Source organism: Episyrphus balteatus, chromosome 4 (genome assembly GCF_945859705.1).
Source record: "Episyrphus balteatus chromosome 4, idEpiBalt1.1, whole genome shotgun sequence".
Taxonomy (NCBI): domain Eukaryota; kingdom Metazoa; phylum Arthropoda; class Insecta; order Diptera; family Syrphidae; genus Episyrphus; species Episyrphus balteatus.
Window position 1 is genome coordinate 19,675,572 of NC_079137.1, and position 21,586 is coordinate 19,697,157.

The 21,586-nt window shown below is 34.7% G+C and overlaps 1 protein-coding gene across 3 annotated transcripts in view; it reads left to right on the plus strand.

Annotated features, from left to right (window-relative positions):
• LOC129920295 (nuclear factor related to kappa-B-binding protein) overlaps positions 1–21,586 on the plus strand; it is a 66,665-nt gene that overhangs the window by 23,243 nt on the left and 21,836 nt on the right. Inside the window, exons 1-3 of one of the 3 annotated variants that reach the window (XM_056001631.1) lie at positions 5,972–6,840; positions 6,909–7,933; positions 10,699–13,812. In XM_056001631.1, coding sequence (XP_055857606.1) covers positions 6,971–7,933; positions 10,699–13,812 — 4,077 coding nt within the window. In that variant the 5' untranslated portion in view covers positions 5,972–6,840; positions 6,909–6,970. Of the gene's footprint in view, positions 1–5,971; positions 6,841–6,908; positions 7,934–10,698; positions 13,813–21,586 lie in introns of those variants that run through there. The other 2 variants (XM_056001632.1, XM_056001633.1) reach the window with 2 other exon arrangements.

Consider the following 21,586-nt stretch of genomic DNA (forward strand, 5'->3'; position numbering starts at 1 on the left):
TCCCTCTAAAAGATTTTTCTGTTCTTCTAGAAGGTTCTTTTGCTCATCGCGATGTTCTTCTAGATGTTTCTCCATTTTTTCGAGAAGATTCTGTTGTTCACTCTTTTGCTCTGTGCGATGTTGTTCCATTTGTTCTCTCTGTTCTTTGCGTTGTGTCTCAATTTGTTCAAGAAGATTTTTCTCGAACTTAGCAAGGAAAACAGACATCATGGACGACATATCGGAAGCGGAACCAGTACTTACTTGTTCTTCTACCATTTCAACTTCGAATTGAAATGTATCCAAATCTTCGTTTTTCTGGGTTAAATAATCCTGCAGGCGAATAATGAGGTCATTTTTCGATCCAGCAGTAGGAAGACCTCGTTTAGTTAATTCCGCCTTCAGCTCAGTCAAACTTAACTGATTTAATGTCTTACCCATTTTAACTTTTTTTTTTTTTTTTTTAAACGCGAGCACTTTTACTTATTTCAAAATGTTTTAAACTTTGTTTATTGTTAAAACACACGCGCACTTTTTATTTTATTAGCGAAATTATCTGATTCGCACAAATAAATAAGTTTTATTCCACTTTTCTGACACCAATGTAATGTTTTATTCCGGGTTCACAACAAAACTTATTTAATTTCCACTTATATTTCCGTTCAAATAAGAACACACTTTATTTCAACTCAATTTACTTTTATTATTCGCTCAAACAAACACACTTTTAAATCACTTTATTTACTACCAACAATTCGCAACACTTTATTTCACTTTGTACTGTACTCTTTCACTTTCAAGATTAAACTGTATCCGGTCGGTGTTTACGCTGCCCTTTTATACCGGAATTTCGAGATTCGAGAATGTCTTCGAAGGTTCTCGTCTTTGCTTCTCGAAATTTCCTTTCCAAGAGGGGGCGCTTCATACTTCCAGTCTAGTTGGATATTTTGGGATGTGTTCAGAGGGTAGGTAGTTTCTTGATTATTAAAGGTCCGTTCACATTTCTACCTTTGCAGTAGTAGGTAGTGTGTTCAGACTTTTATCTTAAAAGTAGTTCAGTAATTCATCGTTACAATATTAATAAAGTTTTGGAAATGTTTGATGGTGTTTTCTATTTCAATTCAGGCTTAGAACAAGTATAAAAACTTGTTATTTTTGTTAAGCTATTACTTGAACTTTAATGATTTTGTTTTAGTATACCCCGTTATTCTGCGATGAATTAAAACTTATGAGTTAGTTAATATACACATAGTCCAAAAAGTCTCCGTACAGCTACAATTTTTTTAATTTTTTCCTTAAAATACTGAATTTAAGATATCGAAATTTTTTGTGAAGTAGGTACCCGGAATGATAGAGAGTATATCAAAAAATAAATGTTTAGCAAAATTATACCATTTTTGTTTAAAAAAATTAAAATAACAAAAATTCATAGTACAAAAAGGAAAAAAAAGGAACAAAAAATTCTCCGTACAGTTTATTTTTTTGACTAGTTTGTGTTGAAAAAACTAAATAAAAGTCACTTTACTTAAGGAAAAAACAAATGTATGACTAGTAGGACTTCCTCTGATCTTGACCACTTCCTGCAATCTGTTTCTAATCGAATGGACAAGCTTGGCGGTCTTATCTGGAGAAATTTTGTTCCATTCGTCAAGTAGGATCGTTTTGCGGTCTTTTTTGTTGGCTATTGTATGCTGACGAACCTTTTTTTCTACGTTAACCCATTAGTGCTCAATAAGATTCAGGTCTCGAGACGAAGCGGAATGCTTAACGTTCGTACTAACATTGCACAGCAATTATTTCTTTACTATTTGCCCGTATTTGTGGGAATATTGTCCTCTACGAACGTAAAATTGCTTTCGAAACCCAGTTTTTGGACACTTTCCTAAAGAATTTTCAAGTTTCCAAATTTATCCTTGGTATTTTCTATGAAAACAAGGTTTCCAACCCTGAAAAGGTCATACACCCTCATACTATTACATTGTAGCCGCCGCGCGCCGTGCTTTAGAGTAGGTATCAAATTTTAAGGATTCAGAGCAGTTTTGGACTTTCAACACACCATACGGCATCCATCTGAACCGAGGATGTTGTATTTACTTTCGTCAGTAAGTATAAACTAGTTGCAGAACGAATTTTCTGGTACTTTATAAAAATTTCGATATCTTAAATTCAATATTTTAAGGAAAAAATTTAAAAAAAATTTAGCTGTACGGAGACTTTTTGGACTATGTGTATTCCTGAAACCAATGCAACAAAAATTGGGTGCTCTAAGGTGCTCTTAAGAGAATTGATTGTCAATTAGTTTTTCACTTTCTGATAGAAAATACTCCTTACTTTATGCAACGTTTTTATTTTTAAATTAAATTTACTGATGTTATTAGTGGATTTTATTTTGGGTGATCTTAATTAGAGCCCCCGCACACTACAAACTTTCTATCGGCCGACAGTTTAGTCGGTTTCTTAACCAGTTTAAAAATGTATGAAAGTGCGCATACCCCAACGATAAAGGCTAGGCGCACACATGCGATTTTGATCGCGCGATTATTCAGTCGCAAATTAGATGACAACAATTTCAATGACTGTAGACACAATTTTCAAATTTTTAATCGCGGGAAGCATGTGTGTTCACAGGCATTGAAATCCTTGTGATCCATTTTTGCGACTGAATAGCCTTAGTATCGGAAAACTAAAATATTTCTTATCCAGCCGACTATTTAGTCGGCTGCTGTGCGCACCCCAAGTAACAATTTAGCTTTCATAAGGGTCAATGCAAGATATTTTTTGGCTTGCATTAGAAGAAGGACAGGTCTTATACAAATCATTTTGGCGCATTTTACCGAAATTGCATAGGACTTTCCTTCACAGACAGGTAATCCACAAGCTAATAGCTTGTGACAAACAGCTTAAAATGGCCGTACGGAGGCCTTCCTGCAGAGGGTTTATCTAATGCACAAACCGGATTACTTGCGTAGGATGTTATAATACGGCCATATAGAAGTTGTTTTAAGATGTTGAATTTATGCATAAAAATAAGAATTTATTGAATGTTATTTCATTATTTTTGTTTTCTTTTAATTTTTTCTATTTTGAATTTTCTACATTTTATTTTATTTTATTTTATTTATTTTAATTTTTTTAATATTTTGTGTCTTCTCTTTTTTTTTTGAAATTCCACTGCTTTTCTGTTGTTCTGAAATGATGAGAATATTATTTTAATTGAAAAAGAACACATTGTTTTATTTTCATCACATGGCCCGGCCAGGAATCTATCCCACGTACCTCTGCATACCAAGCCAGCACCTTACCAGTAGACCATGCTCGATTATTAAAGATAGTGGAAAATAGGGAGCTAATTGAAACCTCACATTGAAATGCAATGTTTTTTCAGGTGAAAACATTGCATACTTACAAGATGAAAACATTGCATACTTACAAGAACCTCTTGAAACAGGATTTATAGAGGCCTTCTGTCACTTGAAAATACAAGGCTTCTTTAGAACGGTTCAAATAGGTGTTATAAAGGTCTTCTTTAGCTGATATTTACAAGGCTTCTTCTAAACACTTTTAGATAGCCTTAAGAAGACCTCCTTTTTTCCCAAAATGGTTGACTTGCGTAAGTAAGCCTTAAACTAAACGTATACAAACTATAGCTTGTCGAATCGATAAAAATGGACCTTATGCAAGCAAAATTGTTCCTTGGGACACTAGGAGCCCAAACCCGGCTAAACTGTCGGCCGATAGAAAGTCTGTAGTGTGCGGGGGCTCTTAAGGTTGGGGAAGAGAGAAAAGAAACTGAGAATTGCGTATTAGGGATGAGGAAAAAAAATTGAGAAAAATAAAGTCGACTGGCGGTCGACTTAACACTTTGTAAGCACGAAATCGAGTTTCATTACTTTCTTTTGGTCTTTTTTAGATAGATTAAGTACATAAATAGGTGACAGAATAGGCTAATGTGAATTATTTGAATGGTGTAAAATCAGAATAATCGCAAATTCCTGTGCTTCCATCGGGCGACCAACTTACTTCTGCAGTTTTTAACCGATTGGGCTGAAATTTTGTGTGGAGCTTAACAATTCACCTCAATAGCGTCAAAAATTTTGCACGTGTTAACTATTTACGCAATTCACACACGGCCTAAATGAGTACCAAATAATCCTAATAACTCCACATACTGTTTCGAAACTCTGAATTTAATTTTAAAATCCAAGCCCTCGAATTTCTGTGAACTCGAAGAACAACTCTTGGCCGTGTTGTTATTTTCTCAAATAAATCATCATCAGATGAGGATGGCCAATCTAAAATTCTGTAATACCTAATTTTTTTGAGTTGGAAATAATTTTTAAAAAAATGCATTTTACCGGTTCATATTTGTTTTTATTTATTTTCAACCTCCAATTATGTTTCTATATTTCGTGTCGAATAATTTTTTTAATCGTCACTTTCCAATTTCCTGGTCATATTTTTTTTTGTAGGTAATTTCGTATAAACTCGCCTTTAAAATTTATCTGGAGGAAAATTGCATTTTAGTTTATTGGTTTGTTTATTGGCGTTTTAAAACTAAAATTGATTGGTGAAACCGATAAATGCCATTTTAGAAATTAACGAAGAAATAAATATTTAAAAGCGTTTGGTGCAACTGGCCATTTTGAGTGTTTGAAAAATAATAGGTGTTTTTTTGTTTTGTTTATCTATAGCCCTGTTCCATTGGAGGTGGTAGTTTACTACAAGTAGATGTATTGGTTAATCTAGTACTATCATCTATCATGCTCTTCTTCCCGAGTAGATACGATTTGTATTGAATTCGTTGAAAGTGCGTTCCATTGAAAATCGCTAGTAAACTACTAGTAGTACTTTGCCACCTCCCAATGGAACAGGGCTTATATAAAAAAAAGACATCGAGATATTTGAAATCAAAACAATTTACGTGTTAAAAACAACAAAAACTTTATCTGTATAGGTAGATTTTTGAAAAATCCAGATAACTATCTAGATTTTACTTTCTCTCTATAAAAACAGTAGTGCCAAGGTACTTTATTTGTTGTGTTCATACAGAAATATCTGAAAATATTAACAAAAAAAAGCATAGAAAAAAATTTGTTTGACATGGTTGTATTGAAATGTTAATATTTTGAGATATACGCAATGCACTTTTCAGAAAAAAGTCTTAAATGGAAGATTGTTGAACAAATATATATATAAAATTACCAAAGTTTTTTCGAAAAATTATAAAAATTAAAAAGTTTCGACATTTGATTTTTAAAAAATCGAAAAAAAATTAATATGGCTACCTTCAAACGCTTATAACACAAGAACGACGCAACTAATGTTAATGGTCATGGTCTTAAAATATAGCTAAGAATATAAAAATAGTTTTTGGTTTTATGTTAAAAAAATTTTTCTGAATTCAACATGGATGCAATGGCCACATGAATAGTTTTGGTTTTTTGTGAAAAAACATTTTTTGAATCCATCCTGGATGTAATGGCTATACTGCCCATAATCTCGTAAAGGCCCTAACTACACTTTTCTTAGTTCTGAGTTATAGAGGAAAACAGTAAATGTAATATCGCAAATTTCATATAAAAATGAAAAAAATTAAAAGTTCATTTTGAATTTTCTGACGTATTTGAAGACCAAGGCTAAAAAAATAAATGAGAATAAATCGGAGACAATGCCTTAACTCAAAATATGTAAAAAAATGAAAATCGAAAATTTTGTAGTTAGGGCCTTTACGAAATTATGGGCAGTATACCACTACGGAGTTAAAAAAAAACATGAGCACGGCAAATTTTTGGCAGACAGCTGCCAAAGTGTATGTACAGTGGTTCCAAACATTTGGACGGATTTCAAAAATCCCGATGTCGTGTTTTTGCACAAAATCTATATAGATAAACAATAAAACACACCTAATATATACAAATGTGTAGATATTTTTCGTTTCTTTTTTTTTCATTGGTGTTGTTGTTTTCATTTTTTTTAAAGTTAAAATGAGTAGCAGAAAATTTTGTCTCGAAAGCTTTTTGGTACCTACTTTTTCACAATTTTTCTTTCCCCAACTCCTTAAAATTTGACAGGTTTCATAAATTTTTGTCCAAAACGAACCCAAACAGATCGATAGTGTGTAGCGTGCCTTAGTCGTCGATAACACAGTTTCTCCCAAATCCAATACACAAACCTCTCAACATTAAATTGTCACTATGCACTGCTACCAACCAACACAACACAAAAATCAAACCTTAAAAAAAAGAAACGCTAAATGGCAAGAAGAAATAAAATCGAACACCGAAAAAATGTACGCAAGTAGAGGAGAAGGAAATAAAATTTTTGTGTCATGCCTCGTTCGCTACGCGAACAAAAAAACTACAGTACATCGTAATTGAAAATATTTATTGAAAAACCCCAAGTGTTCTCGTTTTAAAGCAAAATCTAAACGAATAAATAATCAAGTATTCTACAGAAAAACGCGGAAACATACCGAAAAGTTTGTTTTGACATTTGCCCCTCGAAAACATTTGACAGGACCCCATTGCCCCCCTCAAAATATATAAATTTGTATCTTGGCTCGGGTGAACTTCTTGGCGAGGCGAGCAAGCAGCAAATTGAAAAGATATTTTGCGACAGCCATCCGACGAAAAAAAAACTTAACTGAGAAAAAGAAAATGTGCTCCAACGAGACAAGTCATTAGGAATAGTTTATAAATTGGTTGCGTTGTTAGGTAACTAAGGAAATCTCTGGAATTTGGTCAAGACCTGGGAGAAGTCAGTGGCGGGTAATTGCTTAAGTGTTTTTTTTTAGTACGTTTTATTGGCAAAACCAGCAATTTATGAATTAAACTTTGTGTGCTAGTTGTTACAATTTATAAGGTTAAAACTCTGGAATAATATTCTTAATTGAAGAAATATCATATTTAATTGAATTGTGCGAATTTCAGTTCTAATTAGAGAGGCTTGCGGGCGGATAATGTGTACATGAGATTGTCCTATATAACGAAGAATGGACACAACAGCTAATACACTAGAGGAGGCAAGCTCCGAGAGTGAATACAGTGATTCATATGAAGGCGAGAGTAATTCGGACTCGGCTGGCGCCGCAACTACATCGTCAGGGGATGAAGATGAAGATAACGGAGATGGTGAGGAGGATGAGGAGGACTACTCTCCTCCAGAGGACTCGATTGAGATAGCACGCATCACTAAAAACACTTTGCTACATCTGCCAAAAGGATTGTGTGAAAATGCGGCAGTATTTCAAGAGTTTTTCTCTATGGAAACATGGCGAATGCTACCGGCCAACTATCAGGCCTATCTCAAGAACAAATTCATTCCCCATTTTTCAGAAAATAATGAAAAAGAGCAAGAACGTACTCTGGAAATGTTATTTAACAATGAACTGAATCGATTTCAATCATCTCCTCTGATTGATTTACAGCGAAATCTCGAAGAGGGAAATTTTCGCCCCGATGTTCTTCGATTGCGGGAAAGCATTGCCAAATCGCGGCGACGAGAACGCCGTTTCCAAGAATATGAACGTATCAGCCATATGGCTAAGAATATGCTGGTTTCTAGAGAACGATTGGTGCGTAAGGCGTACGAAACACCTGAAGGAGCAGACCTACGAGTTGAGAAAGTGTTAAAGAAGACCCCACAACTAGGGAAAGGAGTGTGTGCGGTAAGAGCGCGCAAAAGATTCTATTCGGAAATTAGACAGTTAAGAAGTCAAGTAGGCATAACTGAGCTTAGCGAAGATGACATGGAAGATGAACCTTTACCAGATGTAAGAAGCGATGATGCAGAACCAAGAGTTAAGATGGAAGTTGATCAAGCAAAAGAGGCTAAAATATTAGGCACCTTGCATCGCTACAAAAAACTCAATAAATTGGATCCCGTTGAGATTCTCTGCGATGAGAATTTTAAGAAAGTCCTTTTCGAGCATAAATGCAGGAAGCTAGAAGACCCAGTGAGTACTTTTATAACATGTCTTATTTTTTTTATTTTATTGAATAATACAAAATTCAGTCTAATTTTTTCAATTTTTTTTTTTTTTCAAATGAAAAAAAATATAGTTCAGTGCAGTAAAATGCTATGGGCACGTTAAGGAAACATTAAGTTAGATTGACGTGGTTATCAGTAGGAAAGCCGATACATTTGGACGGTGGTTGGTCCGTTGTGATACCACAATGAATCTTTAAGACATTTCTTTCTAGTCGTTGAACCTTTTGAAGCTCCTAATGAAGCGAGCTAGATTGCCTATGTCTATATTTTCTAGATCACTAAGATCATAATAGTAGAATTCTCCTAATTCGAGTCCACGTTTTTGGGATAACGCAGGACATTCACAGAGAAGGTGAGGAACCGAATCCATGCAGCTTCTGCAGAAATCATTGGAAAAGATTCCAAGGCGTGTTGCGTGCTTGCCTCTTATACAGTGTCCTGTTATGACACCTATTCTGCCCATAATCTCGTAAAGGCCCTAACTGCAATTTTGATTTGATTTCGATTTTGATTTTTTTGCATATTTGGAGTAAGGGCATTGTCTCTGATTTATTCTCATTTATTTTTTTAGCCTAGGTCTTCAAATAAGTCAGAAAATTCAAAATTTACTTTTTTTTCATTTTTATATGCAAATTGCGATAATAAATTTAGTGTTTCCCTCCTTCCTTCAACTCAAAAGTAAGAAAAATGTAGTTAGGGATTTTACGAGATTATGGGTAGTATTACGGAGCCGATTTGTGATCTGCTTAGAGGTATTAAAAAAATAAGATCCCTCAGATCCAGTACTGGTCACATCTGTTCGCTACACACATGATATTATTCCCCCTAATGTTTGTGTTATTTGTAGTATCTTGTTTGAGTATTAGTAGCGATGAGGGTACCTATGTTGACCTTATTTGGTAATAAAGGAATCAGTGTTCCACTTTTGGCAAGTTCATCAGCTCTGCAATTTCCTGAAATGTCTCTGTGGCCCGGCAACCAGCAAAGGTGAATGTAAAACTGCTGTGCCATCTCCATCAGAGATGATCGACAATTAAAGACATTTTTTGAATTGGTTGATACAGAATGAAGAAATTTAATGGGTACCTGGCATTCCGAGAAGATTATATGATAACACGTTCTCTTGAAGCCAGGACAGGACTTCTTTTATCGCCTAAAGTTCCGCCTGGCACACGCTAGAGAGATTAGGAAGACGGAAGGAGAGGCTTAAATTTAGTCTATCTGAGTATACACCTCCATCAACTCCATTTTCAGTTTTTGATCCGTCTGTGTAAAAATGGATTGAATCATCTGCAAGAAATGTCACGTCCTCCCTGACTGATCTAGAAGGGATGGTTACCTGAAAGGTTTAATCAAATTGCAGTTGTGGGATGGTGTAGTCTATTTTACTATGGATTAATCCGAATGAGTTCAGCATAATAGAGTGACCAATATCATTTTTGATCCATTGTGAAGAGGATTTGAGACGAATAAATGTACTTGCAGCCATTTGTTTGCCATATATGTCGAGTGGAGTTGAATGGAACAGATTGCCGAGAGCCGCGGAAGGGGTGGTGCGAAGTGCGCCACCTATGCACAGACAGACTGAACGGTGGACTTTGCTTAATTTATCACAATTAACGTTTTTGTATAGAGCAGTCCACCATATTGACACACCGTATGTTAGAATCGGTCTGATTGATGTAGTGTACAGCCAATGTGTAATTGGAGCCCTTATTTATTTCCCATAGCTTTTTTACATGAGAAGAGTGCCACTGTGGCCTTTTTAACGCTTTCTTCAATGCTAGGTTTCCAGCTTGACTCATTTCTACTTAGTACAAGTAGTTTAAAATAAAAGAAAATGTAAAAAGAGTAATAATACAAAAGTTTAAAAATTATATAAAAAATAATAATTAAAAAAAAAGAAAAAATAAGCGTTCGAATGCACTTGTTATTTAGTACAAATTTGTTCAGTTTCAGTTTCTCTTTGACCAAACTTTATAATAATTAGGTTAGTAAGGAAAAGATCAGAAGCATAACATTTTATTAATTGTTTCTACATTTCATTTATATACATATTTACCGTTGATTAAAACTTGGCCTACTCTACATTTTAAATGCTTTTTAGTGCAATATCAAGGAACGAGTCGCACATAGTTGCTCTACGGTGTTTAATATTTTTCTTCTGTAATGTTTTCTATTTGCGAGATTTAAGGTATAACTACAAAAAGTGCGAAATTTACAAAAGTAAATTTTTTTCTTTCTAGTGCCATTTATATTTGAAAAAAATATAAACTTTTGAAGTTTTGTTTCCTCTTCTAAAAGTAACAACCAACAATTGAATTGACCTCAACTCCATATGCGTTTCGCCCAGGTATGACAATGGGTTCATCAGATAGATGCTGCCATACCTTTACTAACCCCCAACATTTTGGTCCATGAATACAAACACTTATAAAAATCACAACCTGAATAGTAAGAGTATGTGTATGACAGCATCTAACTGATGAGCCAACTGTCATACCTGGGCGAAACGCATATGTGGTTGAGGTCAATTGAACTTTTAAATTAAATTTTATTCAATCACTCAGCTTGAAAATAAAAATAATTTTCATTATATTTTCCTTTGTTTACAACCAACAATGTTTCAGTGTTTGGAGGTCTTAAGAAATATTGTGCATTATTATTCAAACAATTTGCTTTGTATAAAATTTACCGTATTATAATAGTTTCTCTATTCCTTTCGTGCAGGACCGTCCCGAGTTCGAGACAAATGATATTCGTCTTAGAGATGTGTATGCTAGAACACAAATGACTGGAAGCTATAAGCGTGTTTTTGCCTCAGGCAAAACACCTGGCCGTAAGCCAAAAGCGAAACTTCTTCAAGAGAAGACTGAAAAAGCGCCTTTAGAAGAAAAGATTGAAGTAAAAGAAGAACTTCCCACATCTCCAGCACCGTTGGTCACGCCTCCAAACCACCATCTTTCACAAATCCAAACAGCACCAGATAGGATTTATGTGGAGCAGCCAATCCACCAGCAACATAACGTTGCCATAGCCCCGCCTCAAGAACTTGAACAAAAAACCGTAGAGCAACCACCATCTCAAGATTCGGAAGAGGATGAAGTTGTCAATGTTGAAACAATAGAAACAACATCTATGTGCCAACTACCCAGCATCAATGGCTCTGACTTCGTTCACTCTGAAGAAGTCATTATTCCAATGACAGAGATTAAGGCAGAAGATCCTCCAGAGTCGACTATTCCTTCACCACCTAAACTCACTTCTTACCATGGAAAAATCAAGATAGCCACTTTTTCTGATCTGAAAGGAATCGACGTAATGAATATTCCAATGGATATGGATGACTCTTGTCTAAGTGAGGCGGATTTTAATTCACATCCTGAACCAATCATCTCTCAGGTGCAGCAACCAGTTGCATCGGTCAACACAATCAAGAGTTTTGTAGCTGCATCGAGTCCTGAACTAATGCAAGAAACACACGCCTGTTTCTTATCGCTTATTAGAGATATCTTCTGTTCGACGCCAAATCATCGCATGAAGCTTGATGATTTGCGGGAAAAGATTCATGCGTGGCTGTCAAATCCTATTACTGCATTGAACGATTGGTACTGTTTGGCTGAAAATTGGTCCTCACTGGTCACGTCGGCAATCAATTTTCTAGCTGGTGATTTTAGTGATCAACCGGAAGAGTATGTACCATATATTGAATACAAATCACAGTTAAATATATACCAATGGATTGGAGCAAGTCGAGACTCAGACACGCATCTTGTACAGTTATGCAACTATTGGATGTCACGTAAACATGAAATGACACACAAACCCATTCAAAAGGCCGACATGACGCCGAGGAAGTCAATAGATTTCGATGAGAATGGCTCCAACGAAATAGCGGCATCTCCTCCATTGCCGAGATGTCCCACCCAATGGGCAGTGCAACCTTCGAGTACTGAGGAAATGTTAGAATTTCAACGCCAAGAAAGAGAACGCTTTGAAAACCCACACCGATCGTTTACATATCGAATGCATGGGTATGAAAGTGTTGTTGGCCCAGTTAAAGGAATATATACCCAAATCTTTGCGTTAACAAAAGCTCGTGGTCATAGTATGATGATTGGCGACCGCCCAAGTTTTGTAACTATTCTCACTTTGGTAAGAGATGCAACTGCCCGTCTTCCCAATGGAGAAGGTACCAGGGCTGATATATCCGAACTACTTAAATGCTCGCAATATATAAACCGCGAAGCTCCGGAAAATGTTCTCCAGACTATTGTGAGTGGGGCTCTAGACCGTATGCATACTGAACATGATCCTTGTGTGAGATACGATACTAAGAAAAAAATTTGGATTTATCTACATCGAAATAGATCGGAAGAAGAATTCGAAAGAATGCATCAGCAGTACCAAGGCATTGGAAAACACAAAAAGCCAGCGAATCGTAAAGTTAAAGCAAAAATTATTATTAAGGAAAATGTTTCTATTGCCAGTCCTACTGCCCCATCGTCATCTCTGCCAGTTTTGATGCCTTCTAATCCAATAATTATCAATAGTTCATCTAATGCACAAAAGAACACTCAGTCACAGTCCCTGAAAACGGTATTAAAACCTGAATTAATATCAGAAGATAAGATTGAGGTGATGGAAACACAAGAAATATCAACTCTAGATGATGCGTTGTCTCCTGGAGCAGTGCCTCAAGTGCAACCACAACAGCAGCAGCAACAAAGACAACAGACGCAGTTTATTTCTCAGAAAATGTTCGCAGCAACGACCAGCTCGACCCCCTCACAACAACAACAGCAACAAACTAAAAAAACAAGTCCTACGCCGATAATTGTTGCTACTCCCACTGGTATTCAAACAGTGCATGTTTCTGCCGCCAATAACCCAACGTTAATTACAATTCCCACCAGTTCAACATGTTCTACAAGCCCAGAAAATAAACAGCCGGTACCAAACCCCACCATTGTATTCCCAGCAACGCAGCAGATAATCACAACAAACCAACAGTCACAACAGCAACAAATATCCGTGGCAAATAAGAAAATCTCACTCAGTAAACCAATTATTATTAATCAAGCAGTTGCTACAGGTCAGCAGCAGATTCGACCACAACAGCAACAGCAGCCCCACCAACAACAACAAGGTTTCATAATTCCCATCAACATTAACAATTCTGAACAGTTCAAGGTGATGGGGAATTCCATTCTACTAACAGACCAACAAAAATCGAACGTAAATCCTACAACAACAACAACTTTCATGCAACAACAATCACCAAAGAATATAGTACGTTTGGCCGGTGGTAAGTCACTGCTATCACCCCAGTTAAACAAAGTTCAGACGCAAAGTGTACAAAAGGTGCCAACAATCACAACAACTGCCGTTCGGCCGCAGTTACAGAAAACTATTGGTGGGATATCATTGATCAATAATGCCACCGTTGGAGGAGTAAGAATGTCCTCACAGGCTCTAACGAACCTTCAGCAGAAACAAATTATTCAGAGTTTTCTCAATCAGCAGGGCAATAAGCAACGACTTGTAATTGGGAATTTAGGAACTGTAATTCCACAGCAACAGCAGCAGCAATTACTACAAAATAAGAACGTTATAATTCAACAAACTTCTCAGGCACAGAAACTAGTTAATGCTACCACACCCACAGTTGTACCTTCAACTGCAACTAATACAGGCACTGGCACAATAATCTCAACTTCGACACAAGGAGGCAATATTATTGGATCACCGATTTTTCAAATTCATTCGGCGCCTACAACACCTGGCGGAACGACAAAGATTCAGACGATTAGTGCAAGCAGCTTGACGCCACAACAACAGCAAGTAAGTACTTTTATACATATAGGTCTGTTCCACACTTTTTGTGCACTAATTTAGGAATCAAATTTGTGAGATTAAGTAGAAAGTTCTCTTAGAATTATTTTATCCAGAACTCCCTGCTTTTCTAAGGCTCGGCCTTCCCGGGGAAATGTGCTCAACAAAAAGGCGCCCAATCGTGGCTATAAAATCAGGCTTATTATGAATTCCATTCGTATCGGAAATTTGCTACTACTGTCGAAAAAACAGACACGGCATACGTCCGTAATGGAAAATTTCATACAAATCGTCACCACGATCTGATTTTGTGATTGTTTTTTTTTTTTTTCGGGAATCTTACAAATTTCCTGACACGATGGAATAAGTGATAAGGCCGAATATTAGTCAGTCCTATCCTTAATGATTTATTTAATATTCTTCCGTGTGAGAATGTTCTTTGTCGAAGAACGTTTTGTTATATTTTATCTGTTTTTTTTTGGAATGGTTTTTTTTTTAACTTTTTCATTTCATTGAGACTATCAGAGCTTTTTTAAATACATCGTATTTGATGAACACAGCTTAAAGATGTATACATTACTTGCTCTATCTGCAGGTATCTGTTTTTTTTTATGAAGACATAATTAAAAAAAAAAAAAAAATGATAAAAAGAATACAAGAAAACAGAGTTGCCAGTTCTCAGTCTGCCGCAATCCTAGTGCTGCCAGGTTTAAAGAGGTACATTTTTGGGGAAAATTGCAGTCATCTGTTTTAATTAATTTTAAATCTATCAGGCTTACTAAAAATGAAATAAGTAGTAAGTAAGTAAGTAATGAATTAGTTTTATTGATTTGTTCCTTTGATACATGTTAACAATTTAAAGAATTTAAAGCTATGGCATTGCCGTCAGCTTGGCTAGCAAATTTATATATAAATGTATCTTTATAAAATAATAAATAAATGTAGTTACATTGTGATAATTAACATTCTATACTTGTAAATATCTTTCAATAATAAAGCGAGAGGTTTCCAGCCAGTTAAAGTAAAAGTTATTTAAAAATAACAGCAACACTTACAGTTTTGGATTATATCTTTTTTGAAAGCTAGAATTCCACAAATCTTTAAGGAAATTAAGTGAAAATTGCAGTCATCCATTTGTTTTTTTTTTTAATTCTTATGCTAAATCAAAGTTTTTTTTTTTATTTCTCTCTAAAATAAACCAGGGTTGCCATTACAGTTTTGAATTACCTACAGTGCTGCATTTCATTCATTTTTATCAAATAAAATTTTAAAACACAAAACTGGAACAAAATATTGTTTTAATATATTTTCTAATTCGTTCATATATCAGTTAAGCAATTTCAACAGATAATAATGATCTTTGACACATACAAAAAATTTAAAAATTGAAAAATGAAGTAAGGCCAGTTTTCGAAAACTGCTTGGCATCAACGAGACTTGGACTCGGCCAAATTAAATAAAACAGAACTAGGAATATCCTCCTAGTCATTTTTCAAAACTACAAGTACGTTGTTGCTGAGGTGTGCTTTTTCTTCTCTACCTGCCACTTAGAGATGACCCACAAATTTTCAATCGGGTTCAAGTCGGATAATTGTTGCGGCTATGTCAAACCAGGAGTGTTGTCTTCCCCGAAATACTGTTTTACGAGCTTTTAAGAATTGTTGGCATCTTAACTTGCAGGAAAAGCCAATGTAAAGGCATTTCTTTCTCCTTTTATGGAGCCATTATCGACACCAACATCTCTTCATTCTGGAAATGATTCATAAGTCCGTTGATTTAGTGTAACGGGGTAGAGCCTGCAGCTAAAAAAACCCCAAACCATCAATGATCCTCTCCTGTGCTTCACGGTAGGGAGCACATTTTTTTGGTTTCAAAGATGTCCATGTTTTAGCGCCTGGCTGCCATTTTACAATCGGAATAAAACAAGTTGCTTTAATCATTGAAAAACATATTTTTCCGTTTTGTTATCGAGCAATTCAGATGATTTTTTGTAAATACAAGCATGATGAAGTATTTTCACTTTAAAATTTAAAGTTTTTCTTAATAGTCGGAGAGGCGACCGTCGAGTTACTCAGCTCATAAGGTTAGAGGTTAAAATTGGTGTCAAATGAATGATAAGTTGATACTGAAAATAAAAAAATAGGGTTGCCACTTCTAAAATGGGAACTTCCATGTGGCAACCCTATTTGAAAGGAAAAATTGTCACATAACTAATACATTCATATCTTTGTTATTTGGCCAGATAAAATTTTTTTTTAAATGCCAAACGAAAGTCAAAATATTAAAACAAAATAATAAAATAATATAAAAAACGTAACCCTACAAATGTGGCAACCCCATTCAAATGAATACAACACTGACAAAAATCTTCTTTGTATATAACTTTGTATAACTTTTTATGCACTAGAAAGCTAAACTAATACGCCATATTTTAGATAATACTCCCTTCTATCTAAAAAATGTCGGGTGCCACCTGGCAAATGCAGACAAGTACTCGGCAACCCTATCCAAATGCTAAAAAACGTAAAAACCACTTGTTTTTTGGCCAAAGTGTATAATATTTTATAGAGTTAAAGGCTATAAAATACATCCTGTTTAGCTTAGACTGTCTTCTATCTAAAAAATGTCGGGTGCCACCTCGCAAATGCAGACAAGTACTCGGCAACCCTACTAAAATGCTAAAAAACGCAAAAATCACTTGTTTTTTGGCATTTGGATAAGGTTGCCGAGTACTTGTCTGCATTTGCGAGGTGGTACCCGACATTTTTTAGATAGAAGAGAGTCTAAGCTAAACAGGATGTATTTTATAGCTTTTAACTCTATCAAATATTATACACTTTGGCCAAAAAAACAAGTGATTTTTGCGTTTTTTAGCATTTGGATAGGGTTTCCGAGTACTTGTCTGCGTTTTCGAGGTGGCACCCGACATTTTTTAGATAGAAGAGAGTCTTAGCTAAACAGGATGTATTTTATAGCCTTTAACTCTATCAAATATTATACACTTTGGCCAAAAAACAAGTGATTTTTGCGTTTTTTAGCATTTGGATAGGGTTGCCGAGTACTTGTCTGCATTTGCGAGGTGGCACCCGACATTTTTAGATAGAAGAGAGTCTAAGCTAAACAAAATGTATTTTATAGCCTTTAACTCTATCAAATATTATACACTTTGGCCAAAAAACAATTGATTTTTGCGTTTTTTAGCATTTGGATAGGGTTGCCGAGTACTTGACTGCATTTGCGAGGTGGCACCCGACATTTTTTAGATAGAAGGGAGTATTATCTAAAATATGGCGTATAGTTTAGCTTTCTAGTGCATAAAAAGTTATACTGTTTTGTTCAAAGAAGATTTTTGTCGGTGTTGTATTCATTTGAATGGGGTTACCACATTTGTAGGGTTACGTTCTTTATATTATTTTATTATTTTGTTTTAATATTTTGACTTTCGTTTGGCATTAAAAAAAAATTTTATCTGGCCAAATAACAAAGATATGAATGTATTAGTTATGTGACAATTTTTCCTTTCAAATAGGGTTGCCACATGGAAGTTCCCATTTTAGAAGTGGCAATCCTATTTTTTTATTTTCAGTATCAACTTATCTTTAATTTGACACCAATTTTAACCTCTAACCTTATGAGCTAAGTAACTCGACGGTCGCCGCTTGGACTATAAGATCCTTTCATTGCCTACCTTTTTAGAAAATGCTTAGCATTAAGGAATGGCTTTTTTCCGAGCGGAAAGCGATTAAGACCAAATCTCTCAAAGCCTTTCTTACTGAACTTGATGTTGAAGTCAGATTAAGCTCCTCACAAATCGAGTAAGAAGTCGCAAAAGGATCTTTTATCAAAAAACTCTTTATTCGCCTATCAGTTTTTAGAAATATTTTGTTACGCATCCACCCTAGTGATCTGCTTTAACTGATTTTTCTCTTTTTTACTTTTTGACGATATCATACTCACTTGACGTTGCAATTTACAACATCCCAAAGGGATAACATTTGGTATTATTTCGACTTGAAAGTGTTCTACGACTTAGTAACGAATTTTATGACTATAATGCGTTTTTTCCGTTATTCCATTAAATAATTTATACAATTCACAAAGCTAACAACTTTGTTTGTCACTGCAAACAAAAATTTTACAGAAGTTACCGCAAAACAGAGAATCGAAATCCTTGAAAAATCCGGTTAGTTTTGCACAGACGAAATTCTGACATTCCTTCATTTTTCGGGGAAGGGTATAGCCCGACTCAGGACAACACGACTTTGTACACCCCAACTCACGACAGCCCGATACAACCCATAGCCCGACTCAAGATAACCCGACTCATCGCAACTCGACTCAGGTAAGAACTCGACCTGCTTCTACTCATTTTTCGATTTTTAAATTTTTTTAATGTAGTAAAGAACATTATTTTGTGTTCAAATTCCTTAACTGATATATTAAGGATCTAGAAAAAATATTAAAACAATATTTTGTTCCAGTTTTGTGTTTTAAAGTTTTATTTGATGAAAATGACAAAAAAATCCGGAATGTTTTTAGCAGCACTGTATATGTTTTCAAAAGGCCACATCAAAAGCGCTTTAATATAAAATTCAAACGAAGTTATTTCAAGCAATACTTATTGAAATGCATATTTGATTTCAAAGTCAAAATTTGGAAGAAAAAACTTTAAAAAAAATGTACGAGGGCTGTTTGAAAAGTTCTCGGCCTAATATAGATGGCGTTGTTTAAAAAAATTAATTTTAATTACCCAAGTAGCCTAATATATATTATAATTGTATGTTAAGTTTCATTAAAATTGGTCACGTATTTTTATCAGTGCAATTATTTGTTTGAACTTATCTTTTGCTAACAACGAAAATTAAAAAAAAAATTATTAAAGCCGTTATTAAAATTTGGCCAAAGAGAATATGACGCCAAATCAAATTAAAGAAGACTTCTATTAGACATTGGGGGAATCTGCCCCTTCATATTCCAGGTTCAAAAAGTTGGCAGCCTTATTTAAAAATGGCAGACAGACCGTCGAAGATAACCTCAGAAGCGGAAGGCAAAAACTTCCACCTTAGGCTATTGATTATGTCATTTAGAAAGGAACTAAGACGTTCACGGGTTTTTATTGCAGGAATCGTTCAATGGGTTACAAGAGAAGATAAAACCGCGGAGTGCTATTAAATGAGAGGGTGGAAACTGAAGATAGGGGTGTAAAAGCCCCCTTTTTGGTTTTTTCAATATATCTCGTAAACCGAGCAAAATTTTAGTATATTGCTCTCAAAACTTTTAGGAGAGAATTGAATTTCCTATTAGAATAATGTATTTTAAAAATTGAAAAAAAAAATTTCCATACCAAAATAGTCGAAACAATCATAAAAAAAATATCAAAAAAATTGATTTTTGAGTTTTTTTGCTTTTTTAGTTGTACATTTTTTTTGGGTTGAGATAGACATAAACATTGCTCCAAAGAAAAACAGAAGATTAAATTTCCTTCAAATTGCTATACTCACAAAATTTTTTCATTGAAAATTAACCGAAGTATAGCCATTTTAATCTATCTTTTTTTCGCATATTTAGTTTTACTCAAGTAAAAGAGAAACATTTGAGGGGAAAGTACGATAACTTAAGCACCAAGAACTGATAATGAGATTTTGTAGAGGCGTTAAATACAATCATTGTTTACTATGAGAGGGGGGTCTATGTCCCCCCGTTTTGGCGGGAGGGGCAATTTTCTAAAAAAAATACTTAAAATAAAAAAAAATATTAAAAAACAACGGCAACACTTACAGTTTTGATTGATACTTTTTTCAAAAGCTAGAATTATAAACTTAATATTAATTTTAAAATGAAGTTATTTTAATCAATTGTTTTTGAAATAAATCAGTGATTCCGATAAAGAAAGTATTTTGTCTATTTTTGAATTTTCTCATTACATTACATTACATATTAATCTAATCCGAAGATAAATCTACGGACTAGACACACACTACAGCTTCGGAAACTTAGTCCATTTTGCTGATACAGCACAAGACATTAATACAACAAAGAGAAAGACAAAGAAAGAAAGAACAACAGAAACACATATAACACATAACTACGTGGCACAGAGGGGGAGACATCGTTGACAATTGTCTCATGTTATCGCACAGGTGGCTTCAGTTAAGCTGGCGATTTAGAAAAAACTTCTGAGTCGACCGTTGGGTTCGAACCCACGATGTCTGGCTCTGAAGTCATCTACTCATTCCTCTGTGCCATGGCCACCTGCTAAATTTTCTCAAAAAGTAGAAGGCATATTAACATTATGATTTTCATGATTTGATAAGAAATCAATTAAGGCAGTTTACTTTGTCGATCAATTTCGTATTGAATTCCACAATCTTTGTGAAAATTGTACTCAATGTGCTTTTTAAACTTTTTTTTCACAAGTTTTGACTTTGAAATCAAGTATTTCAAAAACAATTGATTAAAATAACTTCATTTTAAAACTAATATTAAGTTTATAATTCTAGCTTTTGAAAAAAGTATCAATCAAAACTGTAAGTGTTGCCGTTGTTTTTTAATAATTTTTTTTTATTTTAAGTATATTTTTTAGAAAATTGCCCCTCCCGCCAAAACAGGGGGACATAGACCCCCCCTCCCATAGTAAACAATGATTGTATTTAACCCCTCTACAAAATCTCATTACCAGTTCTTGGTGCTTAATTTATCGTACTTTCCCCTCAAATGTTTCTGTTTTACTTGAGTAAAACTAAAAATGCGAAAAAAAGATATATTAAAATGGCCATACTTCGGTTAATTTTCAATGAAAAAATTTAGTGAGTACAGCATTTTGAAGGAAATTTAATCTTCTTTTTTTCTTTGGAGCAATGTTTATGTCTATCTCAACCCAAAAAAATGTACAAGTAAAAAAGCAAAAAAACTCAAAAAATTAATTTTTTTGATATTTTTTTTATGATTGTTTAGACTATTTTGGTATGGAAATTTTTTTTTTCAATTTTTAAAAAACATTATTCTAATAGGAAATTCAATTCTCTACAAAAAGTTTTGATTGCAATATATTAAAATTTTGCTCGGTTTATGAGATATATTGGAAAAACCAAAAAGGGGGCTTTTACACCCCTATCTTCAGTTTCCACCCTCTCATTTATTAGCACTCCGCGGTTTTATGTTCTTTTATAACCCATTGAACAATTCCTGCAATAAAAACCCGTGAACGTCTTAGTTCCTTATTACCCTGTATTTTTCATAATTTTTCACATAATCAATAGCCTACTCTTCAGAAAACGTCCAAAAAATGGTTTTAGACCACCGAAGGTTAAAATTGCGAAAAATAAGCAAGACCATAGGGATCTCCTCTGAGCGGGTCTACCACATTTTGACCAAAGAATTGATGTTGAAAAAACGTTCCGCAAGATGGCTGCCGCGTTTGCTTAAAAAAGAACAAAAATTCAATCGAGTTGAAATCTCTAGAGAGAATCTAAACTCCATGAACTTCGATTTGGAGTACTGAACCACCTCCTTATTCAGCTGATTTGGCACCATCAGACTATTACCTCTTTCCAAATTAAAAAAAAAAAAATTGGCTATACGCTAATTCTTCACCAACGAGGGGGTGATTGCTGAGTCGGAGCTGTTTTTTGAAGAGTTGGAGGAATCGGCCTGTAAAAAGGGAATAGAAGCACCAGAAAACAGATGAAATTAGTGTGTTGGCATAAGAAGAGAAAGGGATTAAAAAAAAGTTTTGAAATTTATTGCGTTTTATTGGTCAGGCCGAGAACTTTTCAAACTGCCC